Source organism: Danio aesculapii, chromosome 11 (genome assembly GCF_903798145.1).
Source record: "Danio aesculapii chromosome 11, fDanAes4.1, whole genome shotgun sequence".
NCBI classification, from domain to species: Eukaryota; Metazoa; Chordata; class Actinopteri; order Cypriniformes; family Danionidae; genus Danio; species Danio aesculapii.
In genome coordinates, this window is record NC_079445.1 from 29,151,488 (window position 1) to 29,176,839 (window position 25,352).

Genomic DNA, 25,352 nt, shown 5'->3' on the forward strand with positions numbered 1-25,352 from the left:
TTCACACGTTTCATTCTCTTTCTCATCATGTTTTTTTCTTCTTCTTCTTTTCTCTTCTACCCAGTGAACTTGCCACACTAATAGGTTATGAATAATTCTGTTTCAGCTTAGATGGCAATTAGCATTACCACAATGCTAGAGGCGATCTTCTCCTGTAGAGGTGTAGGGATTTTACGAATGTCAGGGAGACAAACCACACACACTTTTCTTCGATTTCTAAGCAATAATACAAGCGAGAATCTTCAAAACAACTCTTATTGATAACAGCAGCTGTTAAAATCACACTACCATCAACAAGGTAGTGTGATTTGTTCATATGTGGTTGTGTTTTCCAGTTGAAGGCGCTGAAAGTGCTGTTCTTTATTCAGAGAAATATTTATTTCCATTAGGCCTTCTGGGGCTTTTTGCCAGCCTGTCTTATCAGCTTTCCAGGAGAGAACTATTAGCCTGAGGACCACACACTTTCTTATTTGTTCATTTTAACAATGGGCTGAAAAATGATGAGGTTTCTTATTAACGCCAAGGAGCATCTCAGAGTGGTGGACGGAGCTTGACATGCTCAGGTACTGTAGGCTGAATGTCATTAGGCCAGCGGCTGGTAATAGTTAAAAAGAGAGTGGAGAGTGAACGTGAGCATCTGAAGGGGCTTACTTTAGACTGATAATGAGATGCTGTTAAAGTAACAGTGAAATAATCCAACAAGTGTCAATCATGACAATGACATAATAAACAAATAGACTTAGTGAAAACTGATAACAAGCTATATTATTCAATACAGTCATTAACAAGATCATACTTTAAAAGTTATATTTTCATTTGCTATTGAAGTGCTAAAACTAGATATAAAACAGAAATATACAGTAAACTAGTAAAGACTAAAACTGGTAAGCATACATATATTTTACATGTTTACAATGTAGTTGAAAATCATACTGTACACTACCTGACAAAAGTCTTGTCATCAATCCCAGTTGTATATGCAACAAATAATAACTGACTTTTAGTTGATCATTTGGAAAAATGGCAGAAGGTAGATTTTTCAATGAATCATCTGTTGAACTGCATCCCATCATAAAACCTATTGGATCCGCAGGGACCCAAGATTCTCACAGGAAAGGGGACAATTCTTCAGCAGGACAGCGCTCCTTTTCATACTTTAGCCTCCACATCAAAGTTCCTAAAAGCAAAGAAGGTCAAGGTGCTCCAGAATTGGCCAGCCCAGTCACCAAATATAAACAGTATTGAGCATGTCTGGGTTAAGATAAAGGAGGAGGCATTGAAGATGAATCCAAATAATTGATGAACTCTGGGAGTCCTGCAAGAACACTTTCTTTGCCAAAAGACTTTATTAATTAGTTATTTGAGTCATTGCAGAGATGTATGGATGCAGGCATCCAAGCTCATGGGTGTCATTCACAATATTAATTCTGTTTCCACTGCACCATGATTTTAGATTCTATATTGTACATTATTTCTGTTAAGTGACAAGACTTTTGTCTAAGCAAAGTCAGACCTTACTGTCCTAACTAAGTAATTAAAAATCAAGGCATGATCATATTTTATTTAGGTAAAATAAGTAAAATCTAGAGGCCTCTGCCTTTCATATTAACCACTTCTGATACCAAATGATCAACTGGAAGTTATTATTTGTTGGTCTTAACACTTGAATAGGTGACAAGGCTTTTGTCAGGTAGTGTATGCAAACACATTTTTCAGCTCTTCTACTGAAGAAAAAAATTATATGTGACCTTGAACCACAAAACACAAGTGTCAGTTTAGGATGATATTAGGCAAAGATGTAACTATTTGAAAATCAAGAATCTGAGGGTTTAAAGACAATTAAAATTCTGAAAAAAAATACTTTACAGTTGCAAAATAAGCTCTTAATAATGCATATAACCAAAAATTGAGTTTAATAAATTTACAGAAAAAACATTTGCAGATTCTCTTTATGGAACATGATATTTACTATTCAAATATCTATATCAGAGGTCACCAAACTTGTTCCTGGAGGGCCGGTGTCCTGCAAATTTTAGCTCCAACCCTAATCAAACACACCTGAAAGAGCTAATCAAGGTCTTACTAGGTATACTTGAAACACCCAGCCAGGTGTGTTGAGACAAGTTGGAGCTAAACCCTGCAGGGACACCGGCCCTCCAGGACCGAGATTGGTGACCCCTGATCTATATACTAATATTCTAATGATGTTTGGCATAAAAGAAAAATAAATAAATTTGCTATTGCTAAAAATATACCCATGCAACATAATTTATGGTCAAGATTCGAGGTCCAGGGTAACAAATCTAATAAAATATACAAACAAAAGCTATAATAGCATACCAATATACTACAATATCACTGATAATGCAAATAAATAAATAAACAAATAAATAAATAAACAAATAATGGATTTTTGATTGGCGAGGCATTAAATAATGCTCTAATAAGATTGTAAAAAATGTATGAAATGTATAAAGTTAAGGAAGCTCTTATAAAGTGTTAGCCTAAAAAAGAGAGAGAAAAAAAGAAATGAGAACATGCATACAACGATTAAAAACAAATCAGCTCTCTTTGTAATCTTTGCATTTTCATGGCCTCAGAGTTTCTCAAATGATGCTTTACAGCACAGCATGAATATAAGCAGCGAGTGGGGAAGTTCAAAGTGAAGTGTTATGAATAACTCACAAACAACACACACGCTGCTTCTCTACCTCCCATTCAGAAGCTCTTATCACATGGAGACAGTCAGCCCTAATGATCAACCCATTGTGGCCCAGCAGAGAAAATACGGCAGACTTCCAAATAACAAACACAGGATAAAGCCATTCAAAACCTCAAGCGACAAGTTAAAGGACAACGTAAAAGATTGTGGGTTAGCTTTTGGGTGCAACACCACCCTTGGGTCAATATTTCTGCCAAATGCATAATGCCAAAAGTCGATCAGAGCATATTATGGTTCACTTAATCCTGAACATACGGTTACATCCTTGTTTATCTGGCTTGAAGATGGATTCAAATTAGCACATGCTGTTCCACATGTCTGATGAAGAGAAAGTAGAGAACGGGACATTTCAGCAATGAATTTGTACTCACACATGACCGTAAGCAGGACATTCCCTGATGCCAGGACGACCTTCTCTCGTGTCGCTCGGTCATAGATTCCTACATGGCATTCATAAGGGCCATTGTCTGAGATCCGCACCTCTGGGAGCCTGTAAAAATATTAAAATCACAATTATATCTACTGTAAGACATTTTGAGTTATTCAAAACCTAAATACGACTATTTGTTTTAAGTCAAGGTCCCTAATAAATCTTTTAAATGTAATGGAATTCACATAGAAACAACAATAATCATTTATGAAACTAATGATGTAAGTTTGAAGATGACTTTACAAAGCCAGTTTTAAAAGTGGAATTTAGCTTTTGAAAGGCTTGAAGTTTGAAGATCAAACTTTTGAAGTTAAACATTAACTTTAGGGGTTTTCAGTACAATTATACAAAAAAGTGAGGCTGAAAAAAGTTTGATGTTTTGAAGTAATCTTAAGTCAGTCAGCATTTGCTAGCTTTGTGCTATCTTGCTAGCTTGAATTAGCATCATTCAGTCATTTATTTTCTTTTCAGCTTAGTCCCTTTATTAATCGGGTTGGATAGATAGATAGATGGATGGATGGATGGATGGATGGATGGATGGATGGATGGATGGATGGATGATGGATGGATGGATGGATGGATGGATGGATGGATGGATGGATGGATGGATGGATGGATGGATGGATGGATGGGATGGATGGAGGATGGATGGATGTGGATGGATGGATGGATGGATGGATGGATGGATGGATGGATGGATGGATGATGGATGGATGGATGGATGGATGGATGGATGGATGGATGGATGGATGGATGGATGGATGTGGATGGATGGATGGATGGATGGATGGATGGATGGATAGATAGATAGATAGATAGATAGATAGATAGATAGATAGATAGATAGATAGATAGATAGATAGATAGATAGATAGATAGATAGATAGATAGATAGATAGACAGCGTCTCCCACCCGCTTTTCAAATACGTCGCGCACCCCCATCTTTTCACATACATCATGCAAACCCCCTGACTTTCAGTGAGTTGTTAACTGGAGATTCACTCTGACAAGATCACTTGACTTAGTAATTAGTTAAATGGAGACTTGCTCTGGGTCATTCGAATCAGTAAATCTGTAAGCAAAAACTCTAACCACATCATTAGAATCAGCAAATTGCTAGCAGGAGAATAATTCTGACTGGATCAATTGAATCAATGAATCTTTAACTGGACATTCACTTTGATGCTCTGACAGAATCATTTGAATCAGAAAGTTGTTACTTCACTCTGAACTGATCATTTGATCATCGGTTAATAACCTGGGACTCACTGTGATCGGATCTAATGAATCACTGAATTTTTAAGTAGAAACTCACTCTGACCTGATCATTTGAATCAATAATCCGTTAACCTGAGACTTACTGCAACCGAATCTGATGAATCACTAAACTGTTTACTAGAAACTCACTCGGACGTGATCATTTGAATCAGTAACCCGTTAACCAGAAACTCACTGTGATCGAATCGGATGAATCACTGAATTGTTTACTAGAAACTCACTCTGAGCTGATAATTTGAATCAGTAACCCATTAACCAGAAACTCACTGTGATTGAATCGGATGAATCACTGAATTGTTTATTAGAAACTCACTCTGACCTGATCATTTGAATCAGTAATCTATTAACCAGAAACTCACTGTGATCGAATCGGATGAATCACTGAATTGTTTACTAGAAACTCACTCTGACCTGATCAGTTGAATCAGTAATCCATTAACCAGAAACTCACTGTGATCAAATCGGATAAATCACTGAAATGTTTACTAGAAACTCACTCTGACCTGATCAGATGAATCAGTAATCCATTAACCAGAAACTCACTGTGATCGAATCTGTCTGATAAATCGCTGAATTGTTAACTTGAATCTCACTTTGACCTGATCCTTTGAATTAGTAATCGGATGGATGGATGGATGGATGGAGGATGGATGGATGGATGGATGGATGGAGGATGGATGGATGGATGGATGGATGGATGGATGGATGGATGGATGGATGGATGGATGGATGGATGGATGGATGGATGGATGGAGGATGGATGGATGGATGGATGGATGGATGGATGGATGGATGGATGGATGGATGGATGGATGGATGGATGGATGGATGGATGGATGATGGATGATGGATGGATGGAGGATGGATAGATAGATAGATAGATAGATAGATAGATAGATAGATAGATAGATAGATAGATAGATAGATAGATAGATAGATCTGATCACCCAGTGCAAGTTGTGTGGCAGTTATTTAGCTCCTTAAGTCTCGACCTCAACACTTTCTATGATATTGCTCCTACTCCAAAGTAAACTACAGTACCACAATCCCCCACCCCCTATTCCCACTTTCTTTCTCTCTCTCTCTCTCTTTTATCATCTGCAAGGTGAAAATCATTTTCTGAAAATCCAATTGCTTAGAAAAGTGAAAGCACATCTCTACACAGCTCCAAAGGAAATGATAAAGTATACAAAAGAAGTGTTTTATAATATAGACTCAAAAAGCCAAAGGGTTATTGTGTATTCTGCACACGGACAATGCAAATCAAAAGGAGATTTTCAGCTGCAGGTAGCAGATCAGTATTGAGAACAACCGGCCTCCTGTAGAAGACAAGAGACTGCAGTCAAACTGAATAAATAAAATAAATAAATAAATAAATGGTCATACTAATGTGCCAGTCAAAAAGAAATAAGAAACCACTGCCTAAGAAAACAGTTGTCTGCTGGCTCAACACATTCCCATAATGCCTCACTCCATTGCAGTTGTCCCTGGAGCCCCGCAGACTGCTGACGGAGGCTGATGGAGAGACTCAGATGCTCGACCCGGTGGTCCATTTTTGTAGCTTTTACTTATTTTGTTCTGTTCCTTTTTTTTCGTTGCATCTTTCTCTCCCAGGACTCACATAAAACAAATAGAAGGCTTTATTACAAACTGTTCTGTCGGAGTATGATATCGTTATTGCTGCAAACCATAAAAATAGATTAGAAAAAGTGGGCCAAGTTTCATCTTGGATACTGTAATGATGGTCAATTTTATGCTCCGGAATACAGAAACTTTTATCTTGGTTTAGAGAGTGTATATATAAACATTCGTTCTGCAAGGCATATTTACAAAAATTAATTAAAACTAAATTACACAAATAACTCATATCAGAAAATACAAAATACAATATACTACCGTCTGTTTACTTGCATTATTGGCAAGTTTTCTTTTCATGTACTTGTTATGTTGTATAAAGATATACACTACATTTGGAGTTGGTAACCTATATATATAGTTTTGTGCAAAAGTTTAGGCACCGCTGATAATTATCATAATTGCAAGCCATAGACTGCTGGTCTTTCAAAATAGCAATGTCATTTGGATATTATATGCCCTAGAGAGAAAGCAACACCTAAATTCTGACATAACATTTATTTAATCCACAGATGCAATGCAATTTAAGTCATATCACAAACAGACAGGTGCAAAAAAATGGACACCCCATTAGAATAATGACATTAATCTTTTGTACAGCCATGTTTTGCTAAAATAACAGCCTGTAGACACTTCTTATAGTCAAGGATAAGTACCTGAATTATTACTAAAGGCATTTCAGACCATCTTCCTTGAAACATTTCTCTAGTTCAGTCAGGTTCGATAGGGGCTGATCATGAACGGACCTTTTTAAATCAATCCATAGATTTTCAATGATGTTTCAATGATGTTCAAATATGGGGACTGGAATGGCCATTCTCGAACATTGTATAGTGTCAGCATGAATTTCTTGGTAGATCTGGAACTGTGCTTTGGGTTATTGTTCTACTGAAACATACAACCTTGACATGACTTCAGTCTCTTGACTGATTCATGAACATTGTTCTTAAGATTCTGCTGATACTGGGTGGAATCCATGCGACCTTTAACTCTGACAAGGTTTCCAGTGCCTGTGCTTACCACACATCCGCACAGCATGATGGACCCTCCACCATACAGTATTTTACAGTAAGGAGCATGTTCTTCTCCTGTTATTCTCTTTTTGCCATGCAAAGTGCCTATGGTTGTGGCATCTGTCCACAGTATATTTTTCCAATATGATTCAGGCTTGTCCAGATTCAGCTTGGCTTTGCATACATTAAACGACTCTTCTTGTTGGTAGAATGCAGAAAGGCATTTTCTGCATCACCTTCCATTGAGCTGTTCTTGTGAAGAGTGCACTAAACTGTGGAACGATGCACAATGACATTATTAGTAGTAAGATGTTCCTGTAGCTGTGGTTTGTCTGTGACAATTCTAATCATTCTTCATCTTTGCCTTTCAGATATTTTTCCATAAATATTACAAACTCCAAAGATACATGAAATAACAATACAATCAAGCAAAAAACGTACAGTTAAACTGTCACTCTGATGCATCAAAAACCTAACCACAACAAAATAAATAAAAGACCTGTTCCAAATTTTGGATTTCATAATTTTGTAAAAGCCTCAATAATAATCAAAAATCTCAGTCTCTCACTGTTCGCTTCAGTCAAGCAATCCTTTAACAATCCCAACAGTGTCTGTGCTTGCTTGACAATGTCCTGCTGCTCAGCCCCTTTAAAACAAGCAGAAAACAGCTAGATTGACTGAAGCCAAGCTCATTTATATTGAATGAGGGCAGGGGTGAGTTCTCAGCATTCGTTTCATGTCTCTCTTTCTCTCTATACCTCAGATCGCTCACTTAGTCTTGATGAGCAGAAACACCGGCAGAGTTAATTGCAGTGCGTTCACCATCACGGTGATGGCAACAAAACAACGTCTGTAAATAAAACCACTCCACCATTTCTCTTCACAGATGTCTATAATTTGAACCCACATCTAGATTTTAGCAGGAGTGGACTATACACAAATCATGTAGGTGAGACAAATAATCCAGTAAATGTATAATGTCCTCTTTTTTGAATCAGGTTTGACTGGATCATTTGAATTAGTGAGTCGTTAACTTAAGGCTCACTCTGACAAGACAATTTGAATCCACAAACAACTGAGTGAAGTATCGCAAAAGCCAGATCACTTGAAGCAGTGATTTGTTAACTGAAGACTGTATCCGAAATCCCCCTCATTCACTAACTCTACATTACTCCACTGATTTAAAGTACTGTAGGGAGTAAAAAAAGAGTGAGCCCTGAGTACACCTAAAGGGACGCCATTTTGTATGTGGTGGAAAAATCCCTCAGACGGATTAAATTTTCCACTTGGACCCTGATAGTTTTTCCTTTTAACACGTAGTAAACTGTCTATTAGCAATAAAATCAAGCATTTTGATTTCTGTCATGTATACAACTGTTCAATTTAACAGTTAAATAATTCATGGAGAGACTTATGGAATCACTGTGGATGGCATCTTGTGGTCAAATGTGGAATTCATTCAGTGCTCAAACTCTCGCAGTGCATTACGGGTGTTCTGTAGCCCTTGAGTGTGCATTGGTCACACCCATTATTGTAGTGCATTGTAGGATTGAGTTAGTGCACTTCAGAATGTCCAATGTTGTTTTGGGCACCACCCTAAAATAGAGTGCTATTTAAAATATATAGGGGGATAATTTTGGATAAACCCTGGCTCTGACCGAATAAGGAGAATCATTGAATGCACTAACTGAAGACTCGCTTGACTGGAACATTTGAATCAGTGAGTTGTTAACTTGAGTCTTGCTTTGAGTAGATCATTTGAATTAGTGAGTTGTTAACTTGAGACCTGCTCTAACTGGATCATCTGAATTAGAGGATACGTCAGAAATTACATACTTCCATACTATATACAGTACCATGCTAAAAAACAGTATGCAAGCCGAGTACTATGTCCGAACTCATAGAATTCGAAAAACATTATGTAAGAAGTACCTGGATGACATTCTACTTCTGGCGAGATTTTGACGTGTACAGCTGATGGACACTTCACTATCATATGATGCACCGTGAAAATTTGAGAATGGGAGAAAAGCGATGCAGCTGATGCGGTTATGACATGTGATCATGACAAAATGGCCGATGTAGTACATCCGACTTGCATTCATACTACTCACATTCATACTGTATAGAACATACTTTTATAATGGTCGAGTAGTAAACGAAAATTCAATTGCAATGTCTACTGAGTAGTAGGTGATTTCGAATGGAGCCAGAGTGAGTTATTAATTAGAGACTCGCTTTGACTAGATCACAGACATCCCAAGTCTCCCGGAAATTCCGAGAGTCTCCCGCATATGCAAAGAAACTCCCAGATGCCTGCAAGTGATGATAATCTGCCGGAAATCACGTGTCTCCCACCCGCTCTTCAAATACGTTGCACACACCCCATCTCTTCACATACATCGTGCAAACCCCCTGACTTTCAGTGAGTTGTTAACTGGAGACTCATTCTGACCAGATTACTTGACTTAGAAATTAGTTAAATGGAGATTTGTCTGGGTCATTCGAATCAGTAAATCTTTAAGTAAAAACTCTAACCACATCATTAGAATCAGCAAATTGCTAGCAGGAGAATAGTTCTGACTGGATCATTTGAATCAATGAATCTTTAACTGGAGATTCACTTTGATGCTCTGACAGAATCATTTGAAACAGAAAATTGTTACTTCACTGTGAACTGATCATTTGATCATCGGTTAATAACCTGGGACTCACTGTGATCGTATCTAATGAATCACTGAATTTTTAAGTAGAAACTCACTCTGACCTGATCATTTGAATCAGTAATCCAGTAACCTGAGACCTTGCTCCAACCGAATCTGATGAATCACTGAACTGTTTACTAGAAATTCACTCAGACCTGATCATTTAAATCAGTAACCCATTAACCAGAGACTCACTGCGACCGAATCTGATGAATCACTGAATTGTTTACTAGAAGCTCACTCTGACCTGATCATTTGAATCAGCAATCCATTACCCAGATACTCACTATGATCGAATCTGATAAATCACTGAATTTCTCACTAGAATCTCACTTTGACCTGATCCTTTAAATTAGTAATCTGTTAACCCGAGACTCACTGTGACGGATCTAATGAATCACTGATTGCTAAGTAGAAACTCATACTAAACTGATCGTTTGTATCAGTAATTTATTAACCAAAAACTCACTGTCACGAATATGATAAATCACTGAATTGTTTACTAGAAACTCCAGCATTTGGCGCCTAGACTGCAGCTCTGCACAGGAGTTTGGCCAGAGGAGAAATAGTCTGAGCCCGGTTTCTCTCAAGTTATTTTTCCTTCACTTTCGTCAATTGGTGAAGTTTGTTCTCGCCACTGTCACCACTGGCTTGCTTGGTTTGGGATTTGTGGAGCTGCACATCGATGGATTTGCTCTTCAGTGTTTGGACTTTCAGCAGTGAAAATTAAACCACACTGAACTGAACTAAACTGAACTTCAACTCTGAAAACTGGACTGACACTGTTTCAGTTTACTAGAACTTTTATGTTAAGCTGCCTTGACACAATGTAAAATCCACTTGGCCAACCACCCAGGTTGTTCCTTAAGTGATAAAAGAAGGCCAATAAATAAACAAGTCTGCTTACAGTATAATAAAGCCTGACTGAGCCTACTGTAAATCTAAACCAAAATCCAGGAACTTGTCATACCTTATTTAGAAGGATAGAAAAACAAAACAACATAATATGTAATGCAAAAAAGGAAAATAAACTGAAAGTGTACAAGTCAGTATACAATAAATAAAATTAGCTTTTAAGTTCAAACAAAAAATTCTGGACAATTAGAAGGTTTGAATCTGAAATCCACAGGGACAACATCCCAGAGTATCCTTGTTGAGGAAGGTGGAGTCTAATTACTCTACTAGTTTGAGCTTTGGATGAAATTGTTAGCTTCCGAAACCAAAGCCAGCCATTTCTTATCACCGTATGGAAGTGTTATTCGAAGTCTAGCAGGGTAGAGAAGCACAGGCTTGGGTCCATATTTGTAGAGTGACGACAGCACATCTTTATACTCGGCGCAAAGTTTCAGAACATCAGAGCAATAATCCTCAAAGATACGGATCTTGTAGCCATCATACAGCAGCTCACCCTTTTTGGGAGATTCACTGATGATGACCTTGGATTTGTCCTTCATTTGAAAGTGATGAACTCACAGAATGACAGGTTGCGGTCTAAGCCCTGGTGTAGGTTTAGGTGCAGGGCTACGGTGAGCTCTGTCCAGCTTGGGTGGTGAGTTTAACACCTGGGAACCGAGGACATCGACCAGAGGCTGAGAGAAAAAAGCAGTCGGTCGGGCCATCGATTGTTGCGGGTAAGCCCACAATTTGAATGTTTTGGTGCTGGCGACTCTCAAGATCTGAGACTTTAGCTTTTAGCCACTCGTTGTTCTTCTGGAGCCTCGAACACATAGCATCGAGTTGATCGAGCTGCTAACTAATCTCTGTAGCACTAGACTCAAGGTTTCCGATGCGAAGATCATGATCAGCCACCGTGGATTGAATGGTATCTAGTTTGGCTGCCAAACTTTCAAAAGATGTTTTAAAGTCTTTTGCGATCGAGGCTCTAAGGTCGTCGTGTAATGCACGAATCTCGGCTAACATGACGTTAGCACTCAGCGAAAGAGAGCCTTCCATTTCTTTATCGACTTGTCTGCCCCTTCCTTTTGACAATTCAAAAGCAAATTAAGTCACAGAACAGTATATAAATGAATACTGTCAGATACCAACAAAAGCACTGATGTTAAAAGACAAAACTGAAAAGTTTTTGGGAGCGAACCACGCGTACGACTACTCCTCAGGCTCCCTGACCTGATCATAAGAATCTTTGTAAATCTTTGTTGAATAAAGAATAAATGCAGTCTAACATTCAGTGCAAGTTAAATCATTTGCACCAATCTCAGATTTGGATACCACCATCATGCCTAATTTTTATAAAACATAGGAGTAAAATGTACAATATTATTCTTTGGAATTAAAAAAAGGTATTTATATGGTATTGAAGTAAATCCACTTTCTGATCCTCCACTGTTTTGTTGTTTTGGTTTTTTCACTTCCAAGGCTGCTTGACATGCACGGACAGCAATGATTGGATGAGAGTTTTGGCTCCGGCTTTGAACATTGGCATTGGTGTCACGTTCCACCCTGCAAGTGTCCTCTCTCTGGATGAGCTTTACTGCCCGGGTCTCTGAATCCCGGCCAGCACATTTCTCAATTCCTGTCTCTCTCCCTCACCCACTTAGCTCTCCACCTCTCCTTCTTTCCGCCTTTCGACACTCTCGGTCTCTTATTCGCTCATTTTCTCTCCTCTGTTGCATACTTCCTCTTTGGATTGCTGAAATGCTGGAGATGTTGCACAATAGCCTGGCTCGCTCCGCTACTCAGTTCTTCAAAATAACCTCAATGGGACTGAAACTCCAGCTCTTTCTCCCTCTCACCCCCTCTGTATTCTCTCACTCTCTCTCTCTCTCTCTCTCACTGTGCTCCAAAAATGTAGATGGATTGTTAATCAGAGAGTAATAAAAAGCCGATTAGCACTAAATCACACCGAGGCAAGAAGGGATTTGCCTAGCCAGGTCCTGCCACTCTGCAGTGTGTGTGTGAATGTGTGTGTGTGTGTGCTGAGAGGGACAGAGCGATCGCTTGCTCGCTGCCAGGAATATAACATTCTGTAATTACAGAAATGTGCCGTGAATTTCTCAGCTGAGGCCTGTTCTTATTGGCGTTGTGGGCGTATGATGGCAGAATATGTCGGAGGCTGGATTTACGATGTTGAAGGATTCGCAATAGCTCATGTTTTCATGAGTCATCAAACACACAGGTCAGCTGAGGTGAACTTTCATGTGCGTGTTCATTTATAGGGCCTTTCCATGCAGTTTCTTATGCATCAATGTACTTTTTAATTATTTATGCAGGAATTGACATTGTATGTGGTTCACGAATGAGATTTATTGCGAGTAGTCATTGTGGTGGCCAACCAATATGGATTTTTTCAATGGCCTAGGTTATTATGCTAGGAGCTGAATGCATGCTTAAATTTCGTCTCTGAAAACATTCAATGTATATTTATATATTTATACAACAGTTCTGTCTGGTTCTCAAATCTGATAGCTGATAGCCATGCAATATTCTGCAATATCAGAACTCGTACAGCCAAATCACACTTGTGTATTACTTCTCCCTCACGAGTGGCAAGCAGAGGACTACAGTTTGAAAAAAGTTGCTGCTGTTGGACAACATAATGTACTTTTGAGATTTTTTTAGGTGAGAATGTATTTTTGTAGCAGAGCAAAGATGGTTGACATTGTCCATCCACAAGATGGCGACTGCATAATAAGCCCTTTGAAGAGAAAAATCTGTGTACTACAAACTAGAGCTGATTAAATCATTATAAATCTGGTAAGTGACATTCTAAGTCAATCTCTTTTGTATGTTGCAATGCTGTATTCATATCATAGAAATTGTAGTGTATTGAGTGTGAGATGGGACTCACCAGGAATGTGTGTATTTTGTGTCGGCCACTCTTTGTATAACCCTGACTTACTTTTTGCTTGACCATCTTTGTTTCTCATGTGTCTCCTGTTCTCCTTACTGCAGACTAGTTTAGTAAAAAAAAAAAAGAAGAAATGCCTGCATGTGTTTAGCGTTTTTCCTTATCGCAAACACAACAGTTATCTCGTAGTTTTTTGCGCTGCTTTGACTTTTTCGGGGTTAATTATTGTGATCTCGTGATTGCAACAGAAATGCTGAGAAATGTCTCTGGACTGATGGCATTTTATGCCGTTTAGCCTTATAACCTTAAAATGTCAGCAAAATAACCTTTTGTCATTACTTTAGACATTACACTAGAGAATCATTCAAATAGTAGCTCTAAAGTAACGTTGGTGAATGAGCAACGGTTTCTGCTGTCCTGATGTCAGCTGCAGATGTGAATGAAAGGTGGAAGTAGTTCCTCATACAAAATAATTTTTTAGACTCTCCATGTTTGATTTTTTTTTTATATACACGATTATGCCATTGAAATGCTGTAAAATGCATTATCACACTCGTAGCAGTGCAATCTGGCTGTGTATCGTCACTGGTTGGACACTAAACTGTGTTCACACCACATGCAGTACGGTCGGGTAAATCGCGCTATTCGCAAGTAAATGGACGCGTGAGCATTTTGAATTTACTCGCTTCATTCGCGCATCAAATTCACTTTGAAACAGATGCTGATTCGCACCATGGGCGGGGTTTCTGTCTGCCTGGTCACCCTAGCTTCGGTACTAAATGGCTAACATGGATTTTAATGAGAGAAAAACTGTGTTTATGTGCTTTAGGAAGACTGAAAAACAGTGTTGATTCGTTGGGAGCCGTGTCTGAGTCCACTTAATTAATTCAGAGGTGCACCCAGCTCTGTGTTCATCAACTCCTCCAAAAACTATACCTGGATGATGGAAGCTTTCAGCAGTGCTTCTGACTGAGCCAACCCAGTTTGATGAACTGTTGTCAATGTCGGCAGGAGGATTTTTCCCGGGACACCAACAACAGGCGCTACGTCATAATCAAGCCCCCACAAGAGCAAGCACCTGATTGGTTAATGCAACACTAATGTCTGCTGAAGTTCAGATTTACTAACTTGAGCAATTAGCGCTCAACTTGTGCCACTTCATTTCATTCATGACTTTTTTTTTCATGAATAGGTCTTCAGCCTAATTAGTTATTTATCGGGAAACACCCATTCCTCTCACAATCACACACACACTTTAGTTCATCCAATTCACCTATAGCGCATGTCTTTGTACTGTTGGGAAAACCTGGAGCACCCGGTTTTTATATATGGCTTATATATGGCTTATGTATATATGGCTGTATATATATATATATATATATATATATATATATATATATATATGGCTTATGTGTATTGTGTATATAATATATATATATATATATATATATATATATATATATATATATATATATATATATATATAATTATATATATATATATATATATATATATATATATATATATATATATATATATATATATATATATATATATATAAAAAAGCCAGGAATTCTGTAATTACATAAATGTGCAGTGAATGTCTCAGCTGAGGCCTTTTCTTATATGTGTTGTGGGCAAACTAATGGTATCATATTTTCTGCATTTACAGTGTTTAGAAGTATAATGTATAATACATAAAGTGCAATGTTTTCACAAGTCATCAAACACACAGTTAAGTAGAGGTGAACTGTTACGTGTGTATTCACTCATACAGCCGTTCCATGCATTTATTCATGAATGCATTTTTGTATTATTTATGAAGATCTGCACTATATGGTCATGGTTTTAAACGCACTCATTGATCTACTATGATAAAAATACAAAGCCAAATTATCTAATAAATTGTCCTGGCTTATTTAGAAATGTTCAAGACCTTGGAACAGACACACTAGAGACAATGTAAAATGTGTACACTTCTTAATCACACAAAAACATTTGGAAATAAAATTTTCCCAAATCAATGCAATTAGAATGTGGCCATTTTCTCGATAAGGTACATAACCATCAAACACCTCCACTATGTTCTCACCTCCAGTCTCTAAAGCAACATCACATGTCTCAATGACACACAGCATATTTTATCGCTCTCTTTTCACACTGCATTCACGTTCCAATAAAGAGTCATGGGGAAAAATCTGATAGATGTGCGTGATAATCAGGTGCTTTTACTGAAGAACAGGCTTCTCCTGAAGGGCCCTGGAGGGCCCAGTGGGTGTAAGTGCTTTTGTTTCAGAGTATAAAGCCGAATGTTTTGCCAAGAGCAGTTGGGTCTCATAGGAACAGGTGAAGAATTGAGGTGTCCATGATAATGAGAGAAGAGGGTCAGGTCTTAGTGCAAGGGGAGGGTCCTGTGGACCTTTGTGAGACTTGATTGACAGCTCAAACTCTCCATCTTAATACATTTGCAGCTTTGTGACAAGGAGAAGCTAGTGAGGTACAAGAAAAAAATCTAACATTATGACATATATTAAATATTAAAAAGGAACAGAATTAATTTTTCAAACACCTTCAACTGCAAAGCCTCCTTGAGGGGGGCTGTGAGGGGAGAGTTTAGAAACGACACAGAATTTCAATTTGCACTGTAATAATGTCTCATTTGACACCTTGTGTGGTTCGAAGTTTTTCGTTTGAGAATTCAAACTGTCATGTTAGATTGTGATGGGACTAGCAAGTCAAAAGAAAAAAAGCTGTTCAAAATTGAAAAACAAAAAACAAAACCAAAGCTTTTTTATTATTCTGCATTACTTCAAGCGATGAGATGCGTACACTTGAGCAGAATGCAGACAGACGAAATAGCATCACTGCCTTTTCAGTTTAATGTGAAAACAAGTTCTGTGGCCCAGCTAGAGGCAGACACGTCTATCTCTCTGCTCTTACTTTAAGAAAGATCTTTACTTGTGCATTTATTTACAATATTTACAAGCGAAAAGGCTGGGAACTGAATTAGAGCGGCAAGGCCTGCTGGTATGACTGTGTGCCACTCTGGAATGAAAATAACAGCTAATACCTGTGAAATATACTGTCTGGGTGCTCTTGATCTCTTACAGAATGCTGTGTTGGAGGCTACAGGGAAAGGGTTTGTGAAGTGTGTACACTTGTACATTATAAACAACTGTCTCTGATGAAAAACATGCTTTCATAATGAGTGTTTTTGTCAAGATATTCATCACTCACTCTCTTTCTCTCAATCTGTATACATCTTTGTCAATCCATCTATCAAGAAACAGTTGGTCTATCCAACTGTTCTCTAACTGTCAATCAACTATCAGCCCACATCAATTATCCATCCATCCATCCATCCATCCATCCATTCATCCATCTATCCATCCAACAACTATCACACTATAACAAATATACATCCATCATCTATTGGTCTATAAACTACACATCAATCTATCCACCCATCCATCCATCCATCCATCCATCCATCAACAATCTATCTATCAAGAAACAATTGGTCTATCAAATCAACAATCAGCGCATATCAACTATCCATTCATCCATCCATACATCCATTTATTCATCCAACAACTATCACCCAATATCAATTATACACACATCATCTATTGGACTATCAACTATACATCCATCCATCCATCAACAATCTATCAAGAAACATTTGGTCTATCAAACTGTCCTCCAATTTTCACTCAACAATCAGCCCTTTTCAACTAATCATCCATCCATCCATCCATCTATTCATCCAACAACTATCACCTAATATCAATTATACATCCATCATCTATTGGACTATTAACTATACATCCATCCATCAACAATCTATCAAGAAACAGTTGGTCTATCAAAATGTCTTCCAATTTTCTAATCAACAATCAGCCCGTTTCAACTATCCATTTATCCATTTATACATCCATCTATTCATCCAACAACTATCACCCTATAACACTATACATCCATCATCTATTGGTCTATCAACTACACATCCATCCATCCATCCATCCATCAACAATCTATCTATAAAGAAACAATTAGTCTATCAAACTGTCCTGCATTTTTCAATCAACAATCAGCCCATATCAACTATCCATCCATCCATCCATCTATTCATCCAACAACTATTACCCACTATCAATTATACATCCATCATCTGTTGGTCTATCAACTGCATATCCATCCATCCATCAACAGTCTATCTATCAAGAAACAGATGGTTTATTAAACTGTCTTCCAATTTTCAATCAACAATCAGTCTAATGAACTATCCATCCATCCAACTATCACCCTATTTCAATTATACATCCATCATCTATTGGTCTATCAATTACAGATTCATCAATCAATCCATCCATCCATCCATAAACTATGATTCTATGAATTATTGGTCTATCTGGCCATTATCAATTAATGTATCTATCTATTTATCAGTCAGCTATTGGTCTATCAACTATCTATTCATCCACTGAATAAAAGCCTTTGAAAACATCAAACAATACTTTAAACCGAAGTCTTTATAAAGCTATCATTAAAGTTTGTCTTCACAATCTTTACCTATTTAGTTGCATATTATTGAAGCACCTATTACATTTAAACTATGCACAAAATAAAACTGAAGTCTTAAAGGCAAATTATTCTTATGCATTGAGTGTATTACTCAATTATGTTCTGCATAGCCTTCACAAAGCTGCATACTCTTCACCGTAACCTGATACAGACCTCTCAAAAATGTAACTACATTTCACATACAGGCAGAAAACAATATCTGTGATTGGTCGGCTTGGTCCCATGGAGAAGCTCAGAATAAATACTTTTGAATTGTGTTTACTTTGTGAATAACACTATCGATTTTTTCAACCCTGAATGAATGTGAGCCTCTTCTACAGTTCTCAAACTCAAAACACTGAGAAAGAAACTCAACATAGTGGAACATAGAAACCCCGCTGCCTACTAGTGTTTCTGAAGTGTTATTGCCAGAGCAGCACAGACAGAAAGCAGTAGTATAAATGCTCACAACATGCATCAGCTAAAGAACAGTATGTGCATTGAAAATATCGCAGTGTATGCCAATCACTTGACGCAGCAATATAAATCAGGCTTTAGAGAATAAATCTTGAGTTAAGTAGGTTTTTCTCTACTGGGAAATAAAGCAACATTTAGAAATGAAAATTATTTTGGAGACAATATACGTGTGTGTTTATACTTAAGCAACTGCACATGGACTTTGATGGTCTCTGCAGGTACCATCTTCCTTCCACAGCATTATGTGAGACTGCGAGGTCAATGCAGGTGATCCCTACTGCTGCTTATAGTGTGACAGTCAATTTACTTCCTGCTGGGTAGAAGTGTTTGCTTCTGTGCGTGTACACAGCATACACTGTCCCACTTTCCAGGCGAACCAGGGAGGAAGTGTAATCTGTTACCTGAAAACCTGGACTTGATTCACATGCGCACATATCTGCAGAAAGTACAGCTAATCCTGCAGCACATTATCAAACCCTTCTTTTTTTCATATAATAGTTTGTACCAGCTTTTGGTTAGACAAGAAACTTGTATGTTTTTCTGAGGAGCAGAGCAGATATGAGAAAGTATTACTGGGGCTTGCTTTCGCTTTTTTCCGCCTGAAGCTGAGCCTTAGGTATCAGGGATGACTTGGGAAACACGTGTGTGCCTCAGCGGGCCTGTGAAACACTACAGCAGATGTTCGGAAAGCGAAGGCTAAAGATGACACCTCCTGAATGGGGAGCAGAAAAACTGCAACTCAGGGCCCAAAAGAAAAGCTTGGCTAGGGGCTCAATGAATGAAAATACCTGAAAGCACCAGATACTGAGGTAAAGATTCTTAATCAGGTCATGTTTCACTTAGTAAATTTAACTTTTTTAGGCCTTCATGTTGGCGATATACACAGGACACCACTATGTAAAGTGCAATGGAAACATAGCGTTCATTAGCTTATATGCTAATGAATACACAATACACATATGATGCTAGTCCCAGCATTATATTTCGCACATATTGTCTTTGCTAAAAGGATGTTTTATCATGATTTTAAATGAGTACCATCTAAGTGGGGTACGTTGTACCCCAATGCCTCATGACATTGGGGTACAACGTCAATCTGGAATCTAGATGACATCAGTTTGATGTTAAACCCCAATGTCGTGGGATGTTGCATTTTGTTCGGAAATGAAAATTAAGGTTGACATCAGAACCCAATGTTAGGCCGACGTCAATGTCCAACATAAGACAGATGTTTCCAATGCAACCTGAAAAACAACGTCTAATGGGTTGACGTTGTATGGATGTTTCCACTATGATGTCTATCAGACATTGGATTTTGGTTGCCATACCTGATAAATAAATGGCAGTATTTGACGTCAATATGACGTTGGTTTAAGATGTTGACTCGACGTTAGATTTTTGGTCACTTACCAATAACAAACAAAATATCAATATCATTTCACGTCATTATTAGATATCAAAATAACATTGTCCTTAGATGCTGGTGACCTAAATCTAAACTAATATTGACATCATATGGTGTTGTGTGTCTGCTGGGGATTTTTATGTCATGCACATGTATATATATGTATAAGAAAGTGAACAGTGGACTGGGGAGGAGGGTGGATGAGGAGCGGCATTGGTAAAATGAGGTGACAGATCCGGCGTGTTCCAGCTCAAATTAAGCCCTGTATATATACATATATAATATATACTATATAATACTATATATAGATATATATATATATAATATATATATATATATATATATATATATATATATATATATATATATATATATATATATATATATATATATATACACATATACATATGCCTATACAGCTACAATTTATTTAAAGTACATTTTGATAGATGCTCAGGGCCGGATGTTTTATGTCATGCTCAGGGCCGGATTCAGAACACATTGGGCCTTTTACCTCACAAAATAATTATAATAAAAAAATAATCCATGCTTCTAATATCTAAAACAATGTAGTCTTCTCAATTACAGAAGACTAGCATTCTTATTTCTATGGTTTTTGCATAAAATATAAGTCTGATGAAAGCCAATGCCAATATTTCATTGTTCCATATTATTACTGTCATTTTCATAAAAGGAGCAAGGTAAGGATTCATAAAAAAAGTGCTTTCTAACTGGTTCAGTTAGACTTACCATAAACCATAACCGAGAGTATTTACTTGAGATACGTATTTTGCAAAGATGGACTTTAGATAACTGTTTGTTTGTTTTAATCGCAAACTGTCTTAGTTATATTTTGTGATGGAAGGATTGCACAGGGGTGTGCCGATTTCTTGAGTCCAGCTGTAGTCAGTGCAGCTGAGACTACACTTCAATTATGACTCCATTGAGGATGATTCCACCTGTCCCAGCTTCTGTTACTACCTATAAAGTTAATCAATGATGAATACTGTTTGAAATCTATTTTTTTGCTTTGTTAGCCTACCTTTGACTGGACGGTTCTCGTGGTAGTGCCAAAATAAGGGACTGTCCTGGAAAAATTGTGACATCTGATCACCCTCATAGATGATTAAAACAGGGTTATTCATTATTCTGATTGTCCTACAGCCACTCCGAGCCCCAGTTTATCACCGATGTCACTGTTTTTGACAGGCGGCGAACCGAAAGGAATGCTTCACATTATCGATGTGCAAACGCATAACGCAAAGATGTGTTTCCTGGCGTCATGCCGCAAAATAATTCTTCAGCCAATCAAGAGCCCTAGGGCTTCAGCCCCATCTAGCCTTCATGTTAACCCAGCCCTGGTTATGTGCATATAGTGTATATGCTTAGTAATAGTAGAGGTGCACAGATATTAAATGTTTTGGCAGACACCGATATGATAACTTTATACCAGGAAGCCAATTATTAGTATAGGAATACAAATCTTCTTCTGATGTCATGCACATGTGACATCAGACATAATATGTGACTATGTGTGCAGCCTATATTTGGGTAACACAGATATAGACATTTTGGCTGATACGATAACCAACATTTGATATAAATGTTTCATAACGCAAACAAATATAATGCTAACTATGATACAATGCATACAATGATAACTAATTTTATGTTAAATCTGCAAGAAAACATCTAAATCTTCCTGTAAAATGCATTAGCAAATACCCAAAATATTTGTCTTCACAGCATCATTAAATCAAATGGGAAAAATATATAAAGTAATATTTTAAAGTCAGACGGCATGGTATATTACCTACATGAACACCTGGACCAATACACCATGGCTCTAGCAACACACATCAACTTACTAAACAACGATGTATTGATAATGAACAAAATCTGGCACCTCAATCACTCAGACTACATAAATATTACATCCAGTGGCAATCAAATAACACAGAAAGGTTCTTACCGGACTGTCGACTGATACACCAGGTCTTCCCGTCTGCGGTAATCCTCCATATGAGAGTAATTTGTATTGAACATAGCATCGTATGTAAAAATCCTCTGCTTAATAGTGCCCCCGTCAGTCACCTGTTAGGAAATAAGAATAAAACATTCATAAAACGAGGTGTCTCATTATGAAGTGGATATTCCATAGACCCCTATACATAAATAATGAGACGAGACAGTACAAGAGCTCAGTGCCCACAGGCAAAGTTAGTTCTCACACTTTAAAATGATCCCATTGATCCGTTTAGAGTTATTATTGGTATATTATTTAAGAGCTCTTGAGGAGACACATTTAAAAGAGCTCTGCCGAGCATGATGAAATCAGACACATTTTCATTGTGACATTAGGTATTTAGTGCACTATAAAGTAACCACCAATAAGATAAAGAAAAAAAGGGGCGAAATGTGTATTTCAGTATTATTACAGATTATTATCACTGTATTTACATTTTAGATATCTGCTAAATATATTTTGTGACTGTGAGGCTCAATTAAATATATATTTAGCTTCTAATCTATTTAATTTTAACCTTCATAACCCAAAATATACTTCACAATGTATTTTACATTTGAGACATTACCAACCTTCCAACAGAATGTCAATGGAGATCTAAAGTATTCAGTTTTTACATTCATTCATTTTCTTTCGCTTAGTTCCTTTATTCATTAGGGGTCGCCACAGTGGAATGAAACGCCAACTTACTGGGAAACATACATACACATTCATTAACTATGGCTAATTTAGTTTATTCAATTCACCTATACTGCGTGTCTTTGGACTGTGGGAGAAACAGGAGCACCCAGAGGAAACCCACGCAAACATGGCGAAAACATACAATCTACACACAGAAATTCCAACTAACCCAGCCTGGACTCAAACCAGCAACCTTCTTGCTGAGAGGTGACAGGGCTAACCACTGAGACACTCCAAAAATTATTTAGAAATATAGCACAATGTAAAATATGCTAGAAAAGCATATATGTACCAGATATTTATATTCACAGCTTAGCAAACATAACAGTGTTTTTGGCAGTTGCAGTGTCAGTGAAAAAGAGTTTTTTATTTATTTGTGTATTTATTTATTAATTTATTATTGTTAAAAAATCAGTTTCTCGATTAAGACATAAAATATTTTTTGTTCTTTAAATATGAAATGTTATTAGATTTTCTTAGAAGATAATTAGGCAAAATAAGTGCTTTATCAACATATTAAAATATATTAAACATTAAAATGGGGGTGCCTTTTTTGTATTTATATACGAATATGTTTGAAATATCTCTTTAACTGTCTCACCAAGAAATAAAATTGGATTGCATTTCTTAACTTCTAATGTCACTAGTTAACACACTCAATGCATTTTTTTCAACCCATCTCATAATTTCTGAAATATAACCCAGCAGGCACACAACATCATAAGACATCAATATTAGGTTAGATTTAGGTCATGATGTCAGGTGACCAAAATTCAATGTCTTATCAGCGTCTAAGGACAATGTTTTTTTGACGTCCAATAACGATGTCAAATTACATTGGCATTTGGTCGATTTTAGGTTGTGTTGGAAAATGACCAAAATCCGCTTTTTTTTTTTTTGAATACTTAATCATCTTTATTTATTGACGCCATATAATATTTCAGATTCTCATTTAACATGTTTTCTTGATTTTTTTTACAATAAAATCTAAATCATGTGTAGTAGTGCAACAGGATTATGTTTGTTTGATTTTTATTTTTATTAATCAACAATGCTGTGTAGTGTAAACGATTATTAAATACAGTCATCTTTATTTATTGAAGCCATGTAATGTTTCAGATTCTCATTTAACATGTTTTCTTGATTTTTTTTACAATAAAATCTAAATCATGTGTAGTAGTGCAACAGGATTATGTTTGTTTTATTTATTTTTTAGGTTAACCAACAATGCTGTGTAGTGTAAACCAATATTAATACAGTCATCTTTAAAACAATCAAAATGACTTTGAATATGGCATGATTGTTGGTGCCAGACGGGCTGCTCTGTGTATTTCAGAAACTGCTGATCTACTGGGATATTCATGCACAACCATCTATAGGTTTGACAGAAAATGGTCGGAAAAAGAGAAAATATCCAGTGAGTGGCAGTTCTGTTGGCGCAAATGCCTTGTTGATGTCAGAAGTCAGAGGACAGCCAGACTGGTTCGAGCTGATACAAAGGCAACAGTAACTCAAATAACCACTTGTTAAAATCGAGATATGCAGAAGACCATCTCTAAACGCACAACACGTCCAACCTTGGCAGTTCAGAAGGCAAAAATAGGGTGTACCTAATAAAGTGGCCGGTAAGTGTGGTCAACCATTTGGTAAAGCAGACAGTTAAAGGGATGTATTTTTTTTTAACTGTATGTTATCTAACGACGGCTGACGGTTTTTGCTGCATTTTGTTGGTCTGCGGCACAGAAAAGGTAATGAAATGTGAAGAGTTACCACAGAGGTGAGGGAAATTCGCACCATCGACTCATTTGGCATCTTTTCCCCCTCCCTGACGATGCCTGCAAATGATGGAGCGCGCTTCTTTTTTTTTTTTTTTGCGCGCGAATATCCACAGGGGAGAGAAAGTCGCTTAGCATTTGAATGACTGCGATTTCTCTTCGGCGTTCAGAGAGAGAAGAGGGGTGACGGATTTTAATGGAAGTGTTAATGCCTGCTTTGGAAGCGGTGGAATTGTTGGTGGGACAGGTGTCTTTTCTTTCGGCAAGCGCTTGAGATTTTATCGACGGTCTCTTAATCTGCTCCCTTGGCGCTGTAAATCAGTCCTAGGTGGATTTGCGATTGGTTTTCCCTCTGTGTGAGGGAACAACAGCGCCACGAGGACAATGTTAAATTGGTTTGATTTGAACAAACAATTGACGCTGCCCTCACAAATGAGTGTAGGACGGCCACAATAACCTCTAGTTCTCCAGAGATTCGCACTAAATGCCTGCAGACACTACGACGCACAATGATTCATAATTGCTCAAATTCTCTTTCACAATGGAATTATGGGTGCAGTGAGTACAGGGGATAAACAATTCAAGCGTATAGAATAATGTTTACATAATGCATATCTGAAAACGCACAATAACGGCAAGCTATTACAGAGCAATTTCAGTCTGATTTGATGTATTGTTAGCGCACCTGGAGCAAGAGCTGTTTTGTGGGAAATAGTATGGGCTAGGATATGTTCTAGGCCTTCATTTATATTTGGAAGAGTGTTTTTGCTTCTGTACCTCATATTTTTTACATTAGAAATTAGGTACATGCATATATGGATGTAGCAATTTTT

The 25,352-nt window shown here is 37.4% G+C and overlaps 1 protein-coding gene across 2 annotated transcripts in view; it reads right to left on the reverse strand.

Moving 5' to 3' along the window:
• Nucleotides 1-25,352, reverse strand: part of igsf21a (immunoglobin superfamily, member 21a) — a 473,697-nt gene that overhangs the window by 170,223 nt on the left and 278,122 nt on the right. For both annotated transcript variants that reach the window (XM_056467746.1, XM_056467745.1), the window contains exons 3-4: nt 22,010-22,131; nt 3,094-3,212 (exon numbers count right to left, since the gene is read on the reverse strand). In XM_056467746.1, coding sequence (XP_056323721.1) covers nt 3,094-3,212; nt 22,010-22,131 — 241 coding nt within the window. The remainder of the gene's footprint in view (nt 1-3,093; nt 3,213-22,009; nt 22,132-25,352) is intronic.